The 20066-nt window shown below is 36.6% G+C and overlaps 1 protein-coding gene across 6 annotated transcripts in view; it reads right to left on the bottom strand.

Annotated features, from left to right (window-relative positions):
* Positions 1–20066, bottom strand: part of PHKB (phosphorylase kinase regulatory subunit beta) — a 173798-nt gene that overhangs the window by 142774 nt on the left and 10958 nt on the right. For all 6 annotated transcript variants that reach the window (XM_067550516.1, XM_067550507.1, XM_067550525.1 and 3 more), the window contains 2 exons: positions 16851–16940; positions 9456–9594 (listed from right to left, as the gene is read on the bottom strand). In XM_067550516.1, coding sequence (XP_067406617.1) covers positions 9456–9594; positions 16851–16940 — 229 coding nt within the window. The remainder of the gene's footprint in view (positions 1–9455; positions 9595–16850; positions 16941–20066) is intronic.

Raw genomic sequence — 20066 nt, 5'->3', positions numbered from 1 at the left:
TAAATCACTTCTAAACAAGATTTATATGCCAATTCAATAACCAGGCCATCTTAATAGTTATTAATGAGAATTAGTTATCTGACAATACAATCTACTATTGGAACAGTCACCAAACCTAGTCCGCTAGTTCCAAACTGAGTAGTTAGGACATTATAATACATTCAGTATTACATTCATAACCTTTTCTTAGGTTTACTCAAATCCCAGAACACAGTGTCATGGTCAAACTTACAAGTAAAAAAAAAAAAAAAAAAAAAAAAATCAGAGCTTTATCAGCATTTAAGAAAACACACAAAAATTTCTATGCAATATTACAAAACAATCAGTGCTACAACTGATTTTGATTAGACATTTGCTCTTTGATAAATAAAGTAAACACCACAATGGTAACTAATCCTTATCTGGAGAACCTCATCTACTTTTCCTACACTCAACTTTAGTTTATAAATTCAATTTACTCTTAAACCTCTGTTATCAGTTCAAGATGGGGAGATATGTATGCCATTACAGTGAATATTTTTAGAGGAAAAATTACAACTGATTATAGAAAATTAAAGAGTTCCAGATATCATATGCCTTAATCTTGATCACCAGATTTCTTTCCAAACACCTGAACTCAAAGAGCTATTGGTGTCTGGAGGTGTAATTTCCAAGCCCATAACATCCTCTTACATCTGTTGGCAATATTCTCCCTCCAGATATTTTGCCTTTGGCTCAACAACAGTTTTACCTTGATGGGGAAATACCTAATTAGGCTTCCCTTTCCAGAAAATTAGCATTTGAATATATTTTAAGTGCCTTAATCCCCAGTTAAAATTTCTAGTTTTAAGCAATCATCATCATTTCCCCCAAAAAAGTTTAATGTGTCAAAACAATCTAAAACAAAGCATAAACATCTCCAAGTTCTGAGCTATTCTAGCAATTACTCAGCAACAACAAAAACTCAATTGCCTACCTTTTCAAATCCATAAATTGAAGGTAATATATATTAATACACTAGGCTTGCGGTGGGTGTAAATAAACTATCAGACACAGTCATCCTATATCAAGCTTGTAAGGAAGCAAGATGGGGTGGAGCTCACCACATCCTTACACACATTGAGATGGCTGCTATTAGGGCATGCTTTATCTTAGTATCAAATTTTTGGCTCAAAAGAAAGTCAAAGGTGGTTCCTAAAGATATTTTTACTTCTGTAGCCTGGACAAACTGGCAAAGACAACTACTGAAAAACTTGGTCAGACACAAACCCTGCTTCCAAAAGATCCATAGGACAGGCTTATACGGTACTTTTTTAGCTATGGAAGTTCTCATCTGAAGAGAAGAGAGTGTATACTAGTTGGCCATGGGTCAGGCCAATAAAATTAAGAACTGTGAAGCTGATATGCTTGCCTATAAACCAATGAGGAAACAGGAAACCCTTATAGTCTGTGCTGGGGAATCCAGACCAGAGAAGTTTAAAAAAACATGATGACATCTTCAGCTGAAGAAGTCTTCAAATCCCAAAGGAGATGATAAAGCTAGTACATCTAGAAATGAAGACAGTCTTTTTGCTGAAAGCTTGCTGGTGACAAAACCAAACAAATTCAGAGCAACAGTGTTTGGTCGTATTTTGACAGTCATTCTTTTTTTTTAGAAATCAATAAAAACACAAGCCAGAAGAGTTGTGGCAATGTGGAACAAGGCAGAGAGATACCATTTAAATGATGTTGGAGCAGAAAAAGAGTGGACTGAGAAAAAATGTCAAGTAATGAAAAAACAGTTACTAACCTGTTCTGTAACTCTTGTTCTTTGAGTGAATGCACATTTCCATTCCCCTTCAGGTGACTCATAAGCAGTTGGCTCTGGGGTGGGGGGAAAGGTGGGGAGGATGTTCAGAGTCTACCTCAACAATGACTGAAGAACTACTTGTCCAAACTTGGCATTATTTCTTGAAGAAATAGTTATTAACTCTGTACAGTAACTGAGTTCTTTGAGATGTGTGTCCTTATGGGTGCTCCTCTCTAGGTGTGCTTGTGCCCCCTGTAACTTTGATTGGAGATTTCTCACCGCGGCATCCGTTCAGTCGGTGCATGTGTGCTACAGCTGTAAGTGGCTAACTGTTTAAAACGGTAAGCAGAGGTCTTACTGTTTAGTAATTCATTTAAATGTTGCCCTGGCAGAGTCTGGGCTGGAAGAATTCAGTGGCACCCACTCTCTGCACAGTATTGCACCTGCCTTCATTTGGGCTGGTGAAGAGGGCTGGCTGCCCAGACACTGGGCTCAGCGCCTCTCCGCCAAGTGAGAGCTGCCAGCTGTGGCTTAGAGCAATCCTCCAATCATCATTCTTTTTTGGTACCAGGAAGTATCTTAAATAAAATTCCTTTCCTTTGCACTGCATGGGAACTGATTCTATATCACCCCAAGAGTAGAAAAGTCTATTTCTTGATGAAGCAAGCTCTCATGAGACAGGCTGTGAAAAAGAATCGGTAAGAGGGGAGCGGGGGTTTGGTTGGCATGGTAAAGCAGATGATGTACCCTGTGGAGATGCTCTCCAAAGCCCACTTGTCTGTGGTGATCGACTCCCAAGCCCACCTGAAGTGGTAAAGGTGATTGCTGAAGGGAGGAAGACAGGTGAATTGGTGCAACTGGTGAGGAAGAGGATGGTAATTCAGACCCTTGACCAGCCCATCAAAATTGCTACTTGGAGGTGGAAGGGTGAGGGATGGATGATTTCCTTCTCTGGAATTTCTGTCTCTTTGCGGTTCATGCAACCTCTGGGAGGTCAAGAATTGGGCAGGACAGGATCTCTGAGCTGACTGAGAATGGCTAAACTTCTTTCAGGTGTTTAGATCTCAAGAGAACACAAAGTAGCCCTGGAGTTTTGTCCATACTATTAACAGTTTAGATCCATCAAAGTAGAGGTCTTCTACCATAGTTTGGACCTCTTTTGGAAATCTGGAGAACTGGAGCTAGGAAGCCCTTCTCACAACTACCGCTGTAGAGATCGAACAGGCAGCAGTATCAAGGGAGGCTTGTAGTGAAGCTCTGGCAAGCAGCTGACCTTCCACAATAATTGCCTGGAATTGTTCTCCACACTCCGCTGGAAAGCAGTCAACAAAAGATTTCAGTTTGGTGTAATTTATAATTATATTTTGCCATTAACATCTGGTAGTTGGCGATTTGCAAGGAGGCTGATGAATAAAATTTTCTACTAAGTAGACACTTACGATCTTTGTCATGGTGCGAGGATTTACCATGGTGCTGCCTTTCATGTTCATTAACTGCGTCAACCACCAAATCATAAGGAGAGGGATGAGAAAATAAAAACTGAGTCTTTTGCTAGAACGTAATATTTCTTTTCTACTTCCATGCAAGAGAGTGGATTAGCAGCTGAGATGGGCCACTGATCTTTGCAGGATGAAGAATAAAAAAAACAAACAGATATAGCTGCAGAACTAATAAATGGTCCTTGTTTTTTCAGGTGGAACAAAATAGTCCAAAGCACGCTGGATGAAGTCCAGGACTTGAAAAAAATCTTTCTGCTCTGACCATAAGGAAAACTGTCTCCATTTCAACAAATAAGTATCCAGTAGATGGCTTTCTGCTATTCCACAGAATGTTTTGTACTTTTCCCAAACCCTCCACCTCTTCTAAGATGGCCTGGAACACCTGCCTGGCATCTTCTGGCAACTCTGGCAGCTCCTGAAAACTTCAGCACATTGTCTGGCTAGCAAGGCTTGCTGGTAAAACAGAGAAAATTGCAAGCCATCCATGGAATAACTCTTTCTAACAAAACGATCTAGTCTCTTTTCATCTTCGTCATTTGCGATAGAAGACCATCCCTAACTCACCTTTTCGTTCACTGCTGAAACTTCTAAAGAACCTGGTGAAGGGTTGGTGTAAAAATGTTCATAATCCTGAAAAAGGACATAGTACCTTTTCTTGGTACTCTTAGCTTCAGAGGCAGAGAGAATGGCATTTGCCACAAAGCATTCATGGGCTCTTGAATGGCTTCATTTATAGGCAGGGTAGGTCCTGCTGAACCCAGTACCCTGGGAACTCTCCTGAACGACCTCAGTCTGAATATTGAGAAAGAGAACTCTTTTTTTAAAGCAACTCCTAATAACCTGTTGTCATTCTAGATACGTGAAGAATACCCAGACACCACAGTCTCGTGAGATAAGGAAGATGAGGAGTGCAAAATGGATTGAGATTGAGCCTCCTGTATTGAAGTGGATCAAGGTTCTGACATCTGAAGCTGGTCTTGAGGTTCCTGTTTGGTATCAGTGATAACACCCTGAGCATCCTCATATGAATTAGTCCAGCATCCACTTGGTGATCTAGATTCTCTGCTCCCAAAGGAATAGTACAAACCAGTTTACTAATTTAATAGTAAATTTAGAATTAATAGTAGTTTAATTCAGGATCACCACTCCACTTAACACACAGCACTTGATACATTTATAGTAAAAACAAGAATAAGTTTATTATTAAAGAAGAGAGATTCAAATGATAGTAAGAAAGAATATTGGAAACAAATGGTTACATATAAAAAAAATCACACACTTTCTAGAGCCTAAAATTGAGTCACTGTTTCCTGCCTCCTACACAATAGCCTGCCCCAAGTACTTTTCCCAGCGTTTTCAACCAAGATGGCTTGATTTCATAAAATCAACTGGCAACTTGTCTTCACAGACTGAAGGATGCAAGAGCACCTCTCTGCTCCCCAGATATACCAAACCAAATATTTGATCTTCATCTGAAAACAGGGTTCACCTCTCCCTGCTGCTGTTTACTTCCTCTTAATTTCTTTCTGAAGTCATTGCAAGCTCTTCATTAGCATTTGACTCAGTATGCTAATAGAATTCTATGGTAAGACACACATTACACCAGGGAGATAAATCATCTTTCCGGTGAAGTTTCTCTGAAGGAATTCTACCTTTGAGCGACCTGCCTTTAACTGCAAGGCCTAGAGAACATACTTTTCAGCATGTATACTTAATTCCTCACATATTTTCCATATATACATCTCTCAATGATTATGATGACCAGTGTGACACAGGCTTTCATTAGAGACTTGACATGACATTATTTTGGTGAACTCAGGGGATCCGTGTACCCCTGTGCCCTCTCCCAGTTGGGTTCATGAGGACCCTGGGTCACAAATAAGTTAGGATTGACAATAAATAAATGAATACCCCAGAAACTGCACACTCAACTATGTGTAAAAACATATTAATTCTGACATAAAAAGTCATGAAAATATTAAAAATTGACCAACAAAATCTTTTGTTATAGATTAGGTTTTACTCCCCAAACATCTCTGAAGTCTACAGAATTCCCTTATAGAATCTTCAAAAATTGCTGAGCATACAAATTCCGCATGGGATAACCAAGTGAAGGTTTAACGGATGCTCAAGACATTAAAAAGCTAATTTAAATATAGAAACAGCTATGCTCTATTAAAGATAATATTGTGAGTTTTTTAGCTCTCTCAAAACTCATGAGATACCGACTGATTAATTTTGCAACATTAAAAAGGCTGTTGAATCACATCAGGATGAATAAAGTGGGGGTAAAGAATGGATAATGGACCCTGGAACTGTTAGAACTGAGAACTTTTTTTTTTTTTTTTTTTTTTTGTAGTCAAGGCCCAAATCCTAGAATAAAATAGTAATAATTAGAAGAGTAACACTGTGGGCCAAAAACTGCTCTCAATTAACAGTAGGTTAAATTCACAGTAGCTCCATTAGTGAAAGTGAAATTACTCCAGATTTACAACAGTGTATAATGCAGCAGAATGTGATGCTACTTCTAGAACACAAGGACTATATATTCTAAGGACTAACATCAGAACTATCACAGACCCAAATTGACAATTTTAGGGCTAAATGTTTTAATCATTATATATGGATAACTCATTAGAATGCCAAATCTTTAGAGATTAAAACTGACTAAGAATGACTAACCATTTAATAAATGAAAAAGTATTTACAGGGTATTGTGCATAGTAAATGTACTTCAAAATTCAAAGTAATCAGTTATTATGTTAACACCATTCCATAATGAATCCTTATAGCATCAATTGTTCATTTATAATTTCAACAGTGCCATCGTATTTAATTATGCAGTGTTAAAGTACCATACTTCATATTTACTTTACATTTTCTTGTGATAGTCATATTTTTCTCAACTTACATTTCGTTCATTTATTTAACTTTGCCTTTAACTCCCACATTTTAGAGCTCAGTGACCAAGGTTATTACCCAAAGATCTACGTAATAAAGAACAAACTTTTTCAATCTGAAAGTGAGGTAAAGCTACCTTTATCTATTCTCTAGGGCAGTGGCTCTCAACTTTCCAGACTACTTTACTCTTTTCAATCTCATTTGTCTTGCGTACCCTCAAGTTTCACCTCACTTAAACTGCTTGCTTTCAAAATCAAACATAAAAAAAGTGTCACAGCACACTATTACTGAAAAATTGCTTACTTTCTAATTTTACCATATAATTATAAAATAAATGAATTGGAATATAAATAGTGTACTTACATTTCATTGCATAATGGAGAGCAGTATAAACAAGTCACTATCTGTATGAAATTTTAGTTTTTACTGACTTCGCTAGTGCTTTTTACATAGCCTGTTGTAAAACTAGGCAAATATGTAGATGAACTGATGTACCTTCAGAAGACCTCTGCATACACCTGGTTGAGAACCACTGCTCTAGAGTCTAGGACAACACTTCAAATTATTTCCCAAAGATTTAATTTGGAAGGGTAGGAAGGCAGTTTGTTTTGACTAACTAGGTCAACATTACCTTAAGTGCTCCTACCTATTAAAACGATTTTGTAATCTTTTTATTTGTAAAAATGAGATTTTTTCTAAATAAATGAAAAAAAATTATATATATATATATATATATATATATATATATATATATATAGGTATGTATGGAGACATCTTTGCCATAGGGTTGTTTAATTCAGAAGTAGTTATTCACTTAATACATAGGAACAACCAGTAATAAATCACACAACCCCTCTGTAATGACTACATGCCCTGGACACCTACCACATCTATTATTTACTAAGTTGACCCATCTTAAACTAATTTCCTTACCTAACCCACCAGGTTCCAGATACACCCCAATTCATCTAATATGGTGGTGAGAGAAAAATTCCTTCCCAGTTCCAAAATAAAGAAGTGACTAGCCAAACACCCACAACAGATCATGAAAAAAACCTCATTCCTATGCTGATCCCATGGGTTGAAGGGTGGGTGTTGCTAGCACAATTACTGCAAATGTGGACTTCTCCAGAACTTCCCAGCACCCTCTGTCCCTGAGCACTAAAAGGGGAAGTTGCCGTTCCTCCCTGCTTCATTCAGCTAAAATTTCCCCTTTCCACCCTATGTGCTCACCCTGTAACCCAATTGCAGAAGGGCCACTTAAAGGAGCTACAACCCCTGTACCAGTCAGTCAAAGGCCCACTGCATTCAAGCTGCAGTGAGTACATTCTCCTAAAGGCCGAAACAGTGAGTTCATCAACTTTACAAACAAACTGAAGACCCAGGAAGCTAGTAGTGTTGAATGCATTATCCACAACTTTAATATCTGATTCACAGAAGAATAATTAGCACAAGGAGGAAGGAAACAGCTTAATTGCGTGGCTACTATTGCAGCTATTCTAAGATATCATATATGGTGTGGGAGGGGAGAAGACATTTTTTAAATGTGAAAATGTTGCCTTCTTACTCAACAGATCTAATCCCCAAGTGTATTCAGACTTGTGTGTGCTGACAAGAGTAAATTTACTACTTTTTATTCCAATTGGCCTCGTAAAACAGCAACCAGGATTAGTTCAAGTTTCAAATACCAGGTCACAGTCTGCCTTTAGTTACAAATATGCAACACCAGGCGCACAGTGGAGTTACACAGGTGTAACTGAAGACAAAAATCTGGCCTGCAGAATTTATCAGTGCTGATGCTTGAGAAGGAAAGAACCCCGTTTATCTTCCAGGTGTCAGGCTGCATTAGGAGAACTGATAGATAGAAAAAAATCAAGTTCAATTGCTAAAATCTAATCTGGAGTCAATGCCCGATTATCTAATTTCCTAAATTCACTTTTCAGATTAGAACTGCACTTTAATTTTATCTTTAAAAGTGATAGGGGGAAATGGATTCATCCTGCAAAAATTCATGTTTTGCTTCAACACCATATCACTTTCAAAATATCAAAAAAATTTCTTAAAGGTTGTCCCCACCACCCCCTTTAAGCTAATGGCTTGTTTACATTTAAAAAGTTTTGCCATTTTAACAATACTGTTATAGTTACAGTGGCAAAAACTCATTCATGTGGACACATTTATAAAGATATATAAAAAGTAGTTCAACTGTTAGAGCTCCTTCTGTTTCCATGAACCAAAATAAGCTATACCAGTAAAAGGCAAATTTATATTGGTAAAACTGTTTGTACACTAAAGTTTATATGAACAAAACTATGATGGCAAAAATCATACTACTTACTGACAGAGTCATGCTAGTAAAACGTGTAGACTAGTCCTAAGAAATAAATTTCTTAAGCTATGAAAACAAGGCTCCGAAAAAAAAAAAAAAAAAAAAAAGACATCCTTTGTCATCTAAGCAGATTTACCCTTCGTGTATGTCTACATTAGAGTTTCATACCTCAGGTTAATAGAATACCAATTAATTAGAGGTAATTAACCCTTTCGGACATTTGTCATTTACCTTAAACCTAGCACCACTAACATCTGTAACCCGAAACAAATACTTCTCAAGTGCCTAGACTACCCCTACAATAGTGCTTGCAATTAACTGAGTTAAGAAACTAGTATAAACAAGCCCAAATTTTTTTGGGGGGCGATGGGAGGAGGAAAATAGGACAGGGGACAGGAGACCACTTCACACTCCATCCTTTAACAAAGTGGGTCCTTTATGGTTGGATTACTAGGATACAATTTGGCCTCTTTCCTATCAAGAATCATTCTCTTTACTTCTCAAATCTCAGTTTGTCTTCCAGGATTCAATCTAATTGCTTCCTGCTGCCGCCACTCTCAAAGGCTTGCTATCTTTATTTATCATCACATGTTCCACTCACTCGGAGTTGTACTTCCTTCAGTACTGTTCACTACAATTTTTGATAACATGCCTTAATCATACTGCTTCAGAACACAGGTGCCAGTGAAAATTTAAAAGAGGCGCTTACATGAAGATAAAACATTTCAAAAGCTTATGTTAAAAAAAAAAAAATCAGCTTTCTAACTGATGAAAGTCAAGTGTTATTAGAGTGGCAACATGCACATTTATACTGTTTCTTATACCCATTTCATTTCAACTATTTTTGATAAATGATCTTTTGCACTTAGATACTTCTAAGATTTTCAATACCATAAAAACCAAGAATGGGATAGTTATTAATTTAACAGGCTTTACAATCAGAAGAAAATCAATTTACCTGTATGCAAGTGCTAACGCCCAAGCACATGCAGCACAATAAAGACTGTCTTGCACCTTTGCCTTTTGGTTGTCACCAATAGTTTTCGTGGGAAAGAGACCAGTAGTTGGACTTTGATAGAGCAACACCGTAGCCTTGACTGCAAAGAAAAACAAATCCTTTTTAACATTTCAATTTCAAACCTAAACTAAGCTTAAGGAAGATAAAATGAAGGTCAGGAATAAAATGCAAACAACCTATAAGAGAACAATACAACAGAAAGAAAAAAAAAAGAAAAAACAAAAACAAATCAAAGGTCCAAGAACAAGGTAATTTTTTTCCCTGTGCATGCATATCATGGCTTTTACCAATCTCTCCTACACTATTCCTTCAAAATCAGAATTCAAGCAATTTTTATGATTAAAAATTAGTTTATAGCTATATCACAACTTATTTAGATTAGAAGCATCTCAATGCAAGCCACTCCAATAATCTGCATTTGCTTGCATGGGTACTTTTTTTTTTTTTTAATTTAATTAAAAAAAAAAAAAAAAAAGTCTACAGAATTTTGATTTGCCCCCGAAAGATTTCAAAGACAGACCAAGTTTAAAGAACCCCTTTTGCCCAATGGAAACAATTCTGGATTTCAGATACACATATAGACACACACAGATCACTCTACACCAGTGGTTCCCAACCTTTTTGGCTTGAGGGCCACAGATAACATTTTTACAACCATGAAGGGTGACCAGTCTCTGCCAGCAGGTCCCCCCCCCCCACCCCACTGCAGCCAGATGGAAGGAGTTCAGCGAGGAGGCTGCCTCCTTGCTGATCTCCCTGGCTGCAGAGAAACTACACGCGTCCTCTCGCCCTGTGCACTTCACCTGGGTCCCTGGTCAGTGGCTCCCTTCTGCAGCCAGGGGAATGGAGGATCAGTGCTTCCTTCCCTCTGGCTCCAGCAGGGACCTGACAATCTAGGGACCCAGGCAGAGCGCTTTGCTCTCTCCTGGAGCCAGGGGAGAGGAGCTCTGATTTCCCCTCCCTCTGTCTCCAGGAGGGACCCCATTACCTATAGACCTAGGCGGAGCACTTTGTCGTGCTCCCTCCTACAGCCAGGGGGAGGGAGCGCCAATCTCCCATTCCCTTGGCTGCAGCAAGGAGCCTGCACCAGTCATTTAGACCACTGAAAACGCACTCTGCCTACGTCCTTAGACACCGGCTCCCTTCTGCAGCCAGCAGGTGAAGGCTGTTTATGGAAGGGTACAAGAAGTCACCACTTAGGCAAAGGTGAGGCGCTCCATCAACACCTGACTCCGTGGGAGGTGTTGCCAGTTGGACCAGAGGCCACTGTTGGAAAAATATCCAAATGAGGTTCGTTTGCCCTGCACCAGGAAAAGAGATCCACGCAGGTAGTTGGGCAGTCTCCAAGTTTTATTTCTGCAGAGGTCGGACACTTCCCAACAAGTGGTCAGTGTGAGACCCTGAAGGCATGCTCTCTTGCATATTTATACAAACACAAACAAAGAAATTATATATGCATAAATTCTTAATGCTTATTGGTACACTCAAATTATTATTGTTATTACTGTTAACATTACACTTTATACTTCTTCTAACTATAAACATATGCATAACATAAAAATAAGGGCAAAAGGTTTCAACTTATCTATCAACATTGTCTAGACTATGTCTCAAGACTGCAAAAAACAAAAACTAAATTATAACTGACTCCTCGTTTCTTCTGTTAATCTTTCTCTCTGACCTTGGCAGGGATAAGCACCATAAACATATTGAAAAGGAGCGGGAGGGTAATTTCAACAGAAAGCAGAACACTAAAACAACAAAATGGAGTAACTGTGGTCAAGCAACCAATTATTTTCTTTCACCACTGACACCCTGGCGGGGCCCCTGAAGAAAGCCATTCCTGTATTCAGCCTTCTGAGTGACTGCTTAGCTCTCTAGGCTTAGTGAGTATGATATATTGTAGTTAACTTTAGGCTTTGTATTTAATTAGTATGTTTATAGAAAAACTTGCACATTAAACCTTATTGATCTGCAAATCGGGCATATCGTGTCTCACTGATATCCACACTGATCACAAAGTATCAGTATCAACAAGGTGTAAAACTTTAGCTTCATACAGTACAAAAAAATCTATCAACATTTGAAGCTAAACGCTACAAAATTCACAAAATAAAGTGCTTCGCTTATATCCATAAAAGTAAAATAACCGAGTATCTGCAACTACTTAACTCATCCTAACGTTTCTGGGTACTGCAACACATACAAAGTATGTCAGAATGTTATTTTCAAGCTTCAAAAAGGGATTTAAAAAAAAAATAGTAATAGTAATATTTAGTGTTTTAATATTTAAACCTGTTGTATTGTCAAGATTAAAAAATCTTGTGACTAAATAAAAGATTCAAAATCTGATTTAATTTCTTTGATCATGGCACTTCTAAAATAATCTATTCTTTAACAAAACAAAAACACAAATGTCCTTTTCCAGAATGTGCTACCACATATCTCAATATAAACCAGTCTTTCTAAATTACTGTGTGTCAGAAATTACCCAAATTTTAAATTTATTTTAGTTTTAGGTTTAAAAATTAGTAGTACGCTGCATAATATCCTTCAGTGACTTAGTATATTTGACAATCATTTTGCTAGCAGCGAAATAGTCAATACAGCTCGTGCTAGAATTGATTAAATTCAGTAATACATTTTCAATTGAAACAGAAGATTGGCTGCAGTACAAGTAGAGCCTGAAGAAGATGAATGGTAAACAACAGACAGATTTGCCATTGCCAACTGTTAAAAACAAACTGAACTATCATCCACTCCACAGGAAATACAAAAAGCAATGAACCCACAAAACAATAATATGTGGACAGATGAAGCATGAACCAGAAATTCTGTTTCAAGAAGGTATTTCACATAGCTTAATAGAGTATCATCCCTCCTTTTTTAGGCTGACGTATCTTTTTTGTTTATTGTGCTGTACCAATGAATGATTAAGTTTAAATCTTCAGCAGTGAATTGCATAACCATTACCTGACTTGATTTAAAAAAAAACCAAAAAAACAAAAAACTAGGCATTTTTATAGTAATTTCTTGATAACATTAACACCTTTAAGTAAACTATGTCTATGGTTACAGTTGATTACATATTTAATTAAAAGAAAGCAATAATTCAATTTAGAAGAGACTGGAGAATAGATACACTGAAGTATTTCAGTATTTAAATAAACTGATCTATGTCACTTATGTTATGAAAATACAGTAAGACTATTCATTTTAGTATCTACTGGCACCATTATACCCAGTACTACAGCAAAACATCTAGTTAGGGTATGACTACATGTCATGGTGGAGGTGAGATTCCTAAATCAAGCTAGCACGCTAAAACCAGAATGTAGCCGTAGTTTTGCTAGCAGCAGGATGTGCTAACTGCCCCAAGTACATGGCTAGGATTTCATACTTATATTAAAATAGAAGATTTAAGAAACTTTTTGAAGTTCTTAGAATAAATTTGTATTCAAAATGAATTAAACAGTTAACAAAAAGCTATAACATTGTTTATTTCACAAGCACAAGTTCAGCACTGATGTGCAGAGTGGACTGATTTAAATCAAAGCAATTTAAACAACCAATTTTAATCATGATTTAAATACGCAAGCAGGAAATCTTGATTTAAGTCATCAGTTTTAATCTTGTTTTGCATTTGTACATCTGATTATTTTTCTTAAAGAAAGGCTGATTTCTTTTTGGTTGGCAATTGTTAAAATATGTTGATTTGTAACTTAGTATGGCCTTTACATTACATTTCTTTTTGCTAAGTGGGATGATAAGCTATATCGATACACATTTATTTATGCAACTATAAAGCTTAACTTACATTTATTCGGCATTTTAATTTTTACTTTAGTATGCTGAGTGAGATTCATTTCTCATTTATTAGATAAGGATTAATATTTTTACTTCTGATTTGCATCAAGCTCTGTCTGGATGAAAATTCAAATTAAATTACAAATGTACAAAAAAGGATTTAATATTTGTATTAGTTAAGTAAAACTACCTTGAGTATGCTGGATACATAAGAAAAAAAATAAGAAGTTTGTCAAAACATGTTTTGCTTTTCAAACTGATTTATTAAATAAAAACTATTATCTGTAGTTAGTAAATTGAAGTGATTGTTTTGGCTGAACATGTCCTTCAAGACTTTACAACTAGTAGATCTCATTTTCATTCATGGATTGAAGAGAAAAACAAACTTTCCTGCCTTTTGAACTCCAAACTAGTTTCTCAAATTTGAATCAACTAGTCAGTGAATGGAACTAGCTGAATTGAAAGGAACAAAATATTTTCTCTGCACAGGCAGAAGCTACTGCTGTCAAAAACTGGTTTAGCACCTCAAAACACTCTAGTTCTAGGTACTTAGCCACAATTCACTTAGTTCAGTGGAATGATTTTCTTTAAAACTTTGGCAGAACACACATACTGTTTAATATTATTATTTTATTTAAATTATTTAATAGTTTATAGTAAGATTAGGCCTCTACCTACATTGTCAATTTCAAATTTAATTTTAAGTAAATAAACCTGTAATTTAAATAACTTAAATAAAAAAATCATTTTTTAAATTTAAAAATTTAAAAAAAGTGATTTTTATCCACTGTGGTGATGTAGTGCACAGAACCTTTTGCACCCTATCCTATGCTGTCATAAGGGGAAGACTCCAAACAAACCAGAGAATGGTGCGAATGTTTGTAGTTTCAAGGAGTTTCCGATCGGAATTTCAGAGTTCATGGGAGTGCCATCCTGAACTGCGGAAAAGTGGAGGAAGTCCTAACAATTTTAGTTGCCGTTTATGTAATTTGCTTTTGTGTTTGAAGTCTAGAGCTGCATGAAGAAAAATGGCCAGGAACTTCAGCATAGAAAATCTGTAAACAAACCTAAATCCTCAAAGAGGGTTTCCTAGGCATAACTTGAAACTCTGCTGAGTTTCTGTCAAGCTGCACAGACCTGGGACCTCTACAAGGTGTTCAAATGCTGCTTGATAGCTTTTTCTCTGTTTCAAACTTCTCCACCCACCATTTAAAAGACCATAACCTTTCATAACGGCCATCATTTTCACCATTGTTTACTACATAGTTTGAACTTTCAGTCAGTCCAAAAGAACCTAATCACTACCAAAGGAAAATTTATAGAAATGATATGAGGCTATATTGAAATGTCTCAAGTGTTACTCTCTTACAGGCTGATTGAATTAAAAAAAAATCATAATAAACATAGCCTTTAAAAATAAACCAAACAGCAAACACTTTCCAGGCCACTAATAAGAAACAATAACCTATCCTAATCTAGAGGATTTAAAATTTTATATTAACCAGGGCTACAGCTGTGACTTCTGCTAGTAAATACTCACCCCCCCAAAAAAAATCAGGAATTATTTTTAATTAAATGTTTAGGCATTTGCAAGTTTTGCAACCTATTTTTACACTGTTGACTCAGAGAAGAAAATGAAGAAAGACACAAAAATGAATTCAGATTTCATGACATATCTAGTTTTAATTATTAACACAACTTAATCCCAAACTTTGAAACTTCTACTACAGTAGAAATATTTGTTCTTTTTATAGAATACTGGACAGCAACTGAGAAATCCAACATTGTGTTTTACGGTACTTCCATCTTTTGTGCCAGTCTGTATCCCTATGTTCACCCTTTTTACAAGACTATGAATTTTGTATAAAGTATGCCTTGTGTGGTATCATTTGAAAACTTATAATTTGCTGATCATTATTGTCCTGGTACAATATGTGTGGAAACACTGTATGTAAAGTTATAAAATTCTACTGTAAGACTTTGCTGAGACATGTTCCAAGTTTAGAAAAGCAGGCATAAACCAGTTCCTCAGAGAAAAAAAGCAAATTGATGCCTCAGCTAAGTGTCAACAAATCAAATGGACTATCACCTGTTTAAGTGGACATGCTTTGGCAGGAAAAAGGGTGAGAGTGAGAAATCTACATTTTGGCAAAGAAACAGCTGGAGGCTCCACTCACCCACTTCCCCCCAAGACATGCCGTCTCCTGAACCTCTGCTGGAGATGATTTTCAAAGAGAAAGGGATCTACAAGAAAGGAGAACAGATGCCCCAAAAGATCTCTCCCTTTATCTCTACTCATGGCATCGCATACTTGAAGGACAAAAGAAACATCATTGGACTGGGGATAGATCCTGGCAGAAAAGAATTCAGCCAGTAAGACTGCTAAAATATTTGGAGAGAGAGACTTTTGCTTTGAAATCACTTAGCTTGTTAAGTTAGACGTTAGTTGCATTTTACCTCTTTTTTTTTTTTAAAACCACTTCTGACTTTTATGCTCATTATTTGTAATCACTTAAAATCTATCTTTCTATAGTTAATAAACTCATTTTATTGTTTTATCTAAACCAGTGTGCTTGGACTGAAGTGTTTAGGAAACTCCATTTGAGATAACAGGATTTATGCCTATCATTTTCTATTAATAAAATGACCGACTTTATATGAGCTTGTATTATCCAGAAGAGGGCTGGGCAGTACAAGACACACATTTCTTGGGGAAAGTTTAGGACTGGGAATTTGCTGGTGTTGCTCAGGAATGCAATTAAGAGTGGCTGGCTGTAGCACTCTTGCAGTACAGCTAAGAGTAATTTACATGCTGGAAGCCGTGTGTGAGAACAAGCCAGAAGTGGTTGCTCTCACAGTGAAGCAGTATAAAAGGCACTCCAGGTTGGAGAAATGAGAGGACACAGCTGTTCAACAGTCCAGATTATACCCTGGTAATGTCACAATTTTTAATGTACTGACTTATTACAAAAGTGATAGGGTCTGCACTGACGAAAGTTACAGATATATATATTGGCCCCTTCATCAGGCTAAAAGACTAGCCCAAGAGCTAATACCAACTCAGTGAGGTGATTCTTAATTTAATATGCATAATAGAATCCAGCCTCCTCTCTCACAGCTGCAAAGGTTCTACAAGACTAACATGATTAAATAGGAAACACCTGTTTCTATCTTTATGTGCCAACTGATATACATACTGAGCCACTCTGCTGAATAAGAAGTTTCCCTTTTTACATAGTCATTTTTAGAGTAGATCCGATAAAAATCTACATGACCTATTGGATATGGCAATTGATCAGCAGCAGTTATATTTGAAAAAAAGTTTGAGAAAGGTCATTAGTGTTCAAATGGTGTACAGGACATTCAAACTAATTCACTGTTCAATTTTTTTTTCCAACTGGCATTCATACCGATAAGCATTTTATAAGGATTATACTTCCTGTCATTTTAGTGACAGTTGAGGAAGTTTAGTAAGTTACATTCCAAACATTTTTTCATTACTACAAAGAGTTCTCTTACTTTACTTACCAATTCTGTAATAATGATCCAATTTATCCCACAGACTTTCTCCATCTGGCCTTGGAAGGTTAATGCTTTTAAGTGGTTCATAAACAGAGCCTAAAGAAAGAAATCACAAAATATTAATTAAAACTAAGGCAATCAATATCAAAATTATTTCCATAAATCATCTTAGGAATATTGTTTAAAAAATGCTCTTAACATGCTTTTTCATGCATTAATATTTCAGACACAAAAACATCACTTTATTCAGTTTCAATTCACTTTAAAAACTAGTTTTACTTCTTCTGTAATCCAGTTGTTTTTACATGATTGTCCAATACTAAACAACTCACTAGTGCTGTCAAGCTCACAGGCTGCAACCACAGTCAAGCTCTCACACCACTTCTTTACCAACAACAGCCACTTTCTAAGTGTCTCCAGGGTAAAAGCCACCATTCAACTACTGGAAATTTCAACTTGTTACTACATGAGCTGTACAATTCCATTCAGAAAAAGCTTTAAGTTGCTCTATTTTTATGGGTGCTACAGAATTTAAATCCAGGCATTTAGAAGAAGAGATGAAAAAACAAGAGTCCTATATATGATTACAGGTATTCTTCAGAACTAATTTATCTATTAATTTAAGACAAGCCTCGGCATTAAATGAAACACATTTTAAAAAGAAATTGCACACCAATTTAACTTTGCACATTTACACCACTGTTAAACTACTTCAGGAGTGATCACTTCATAGGGTCAGAGGCACTGAGGTGCCTTCCTTCAAAATAGACAGCTAAAATTAATGCATTCTTGTTATGGTAAGGCGCACTATATGCTTAAGTTACCAGTAGACCATAAACAGCCAAATGGTTATTTAATTTCCTTATGCATCAGTTTAATTTTAAAGTGAAGAGTTCTTCAGGGAAGCTTCTGTGTAACCATGACATTTTTAACTTCATAACCAACAAGAACTATATGTGGCATGTTTTGCATCTAGTAAAGAATTCAGGACTCACTGAGGTTAACAACTATAAGCGTATGGAACCGGGGGCAGGGTACAGCTTTGGAGAAAATGTAGGGTCCTCTATGCAGAAATCCAAAAAAGACACATTGGATATCCACCACCTGGAAGTGTTGTGTCAGAAGATAAATTCACCTGATCCTGACTGGGGCCGCTAGGAACCACCACATTTTAATCTATATCCATATGACAGATATGAGATTGACTTAAGTTTACATGTCATCAGGGAGTATTTCTTTCATCCCTCCCTCAAAAAAGAATTCAATTTTTCCTTCCTACACTCAGCATTATAGGTTTCATTATCTCTCTCTTTAAAATGATCTATAAACCAGTGATCACAGTGAAAGGCTTGATAGCTGCTACTACTGAAATGTACACTTTCCTTATCTCCAAACTCCGTATGACAGCAGGATTTGCATCCCATGAAAGTAGGGTACAATTTTCCTATGACAGGATTCCTGTGACACCTTTTTGTACATGGATGTACATACAATGGAGAATATACTACCACTGAGTTTTTAATTTGGTAATATCTAGAGCTATTATGTGAAGTGATTCATACTGTTGAAGTGTTACTCAGAAGCACAGTATACTTAAGTGACAAATTGAAATACAAAAGGAATACAAAGTAATAAACCTAATTTAGCTTTGTTAGTCTTTACTGCCCTCATAGATGAACTATGGCTATATTATTCAAAGAAAAGATTAATTTAATATGTAACTAGATAATTCTGTTTCTTAGTCAGGTTTTTAAACAATATTCTAGATATTATGTTTCTTAATCAGTCTCAGAACTTTTATCAGTAATTTGCCAACAAACAGTTATAGAGAAAAAAATGTTGTGCCTCTAATGAATGAGGCAAAAGAGTCATTTAGAAGTACAGTTCACCCATTATGACCAGGGCAAACAATCTGAATATTTAAATGGTAAAGAATACTTTTCTCTATCTACTGTGAGAAGTAATATATAAAATAAAGTTTAGTTACAATTGCCTTTTGGCATAGTTGCCTGGCAGCCATTTTCCTGAAAAGGGATATTACGATGGTACTCTATCCTATTAGTTTCTAGTTAATTTTAAATAAATACATTATTTTAAACCAGCGATTCCCAAACCGCGGGCTGCGACCCTGTTTTAATATGATTGCCAGGATCGGCGTTACTATCGCTGGAGCTTGGGGCTGAAGCCCAAGCCCTCCCACCCAGGGCGGCAGGGCCTGGGCTGCAGCTTCAACACAACCCTCAACCCTCTGCCAGGGGTAGTGGGCTGTGGAGCTCAGGCTTTGGCTTCAGCCCCATGCAGGATAGGGTGTAGTAATTTTTGTTGTCAGGAAGGGGTCATGGTGCAGTGAAGTTTGAAAACCATTGGTTGAAACAAATTGAAGGAAGACCTTAAGACTTTAACATGAAAAGACCTTCAATCACTCCACTTAGAATGTGATTATTCAAATCTCACAAGATAAGGGATGATCAGGTCTGATCAATATTTAAATGGGAACACCTCTGCAACAAAGAAACCCCAGGCTGCTGCAGTAAGCGGTACGGATGATTCAGCAGGTGACATTCTTCCCTCTGACCCATACCATGAACATGTATCATTCTGGAGATAAAGCAATCTGAAACGTAGACATTAAACTAGTGTTTTCTGACAACAGAAATGGCACTATAAGTACAAAGTCACTTGGGGCACTTCTGAACTGTGCTATGAAACCAACTTCTTCTACAACCAATATGATGGAGGGTGGTTTTATTTGTTACTATTTATTTGCCATACATTATCAAGTGCCCATATTTAAAATTCATATTAAGATAAAGTCCTGACATCCATAAAGAACCATGGAATGTGAATATACTGCCCCCCACCATACTGTAGTATTAAGGAGAAAAAGTGAACAAGAATAGAGATGTAAACATGTGAATAAATTAGTAGAGCACACAACACTTACGGGGTAAAGACATTTCAAAAGCAAAAATGTCAAGGATGCTAAAAGAAAACAAATCTGAAAATTTGGACAACTGGATGTCAACTATGGTCATAAACCTGACAGTTGAGAAATGGGAAAAAACAATAGAACATAACACTAATTAGAAAAACCACACTTAAAAAACCCACATGAACAAACACAACTATTAAATTTAAAACAACTCTGAATTACTTCACCAGTTCTTGTTTTAGAATTTACAAAACATAAAAGCTTAAAGTGTTTATTAAATTCTGTGCACC

Source organism: Emydura macquarii, unplaced genomic scaffold (genome assembly GCF_026122565.2).
Source record: "Emydura macquarii macquarii isolate MOO-44397 ecotype Brisbane River unplaced genomic scaffold, CSIRO-AGI_Emac_v2 contig_295, whole genome shotgun sequence".
Lineage (NCBI taxonomy): Eukaryota > Metazoa > Chordata > Testudines > Chelidae > Emydura > Emydura macquarii.
The sequence above is the reverse complement of the archived record's forward strand: the minus strand, read 5'-3'. Positions and strand labels throughout refer to the sequence as shown.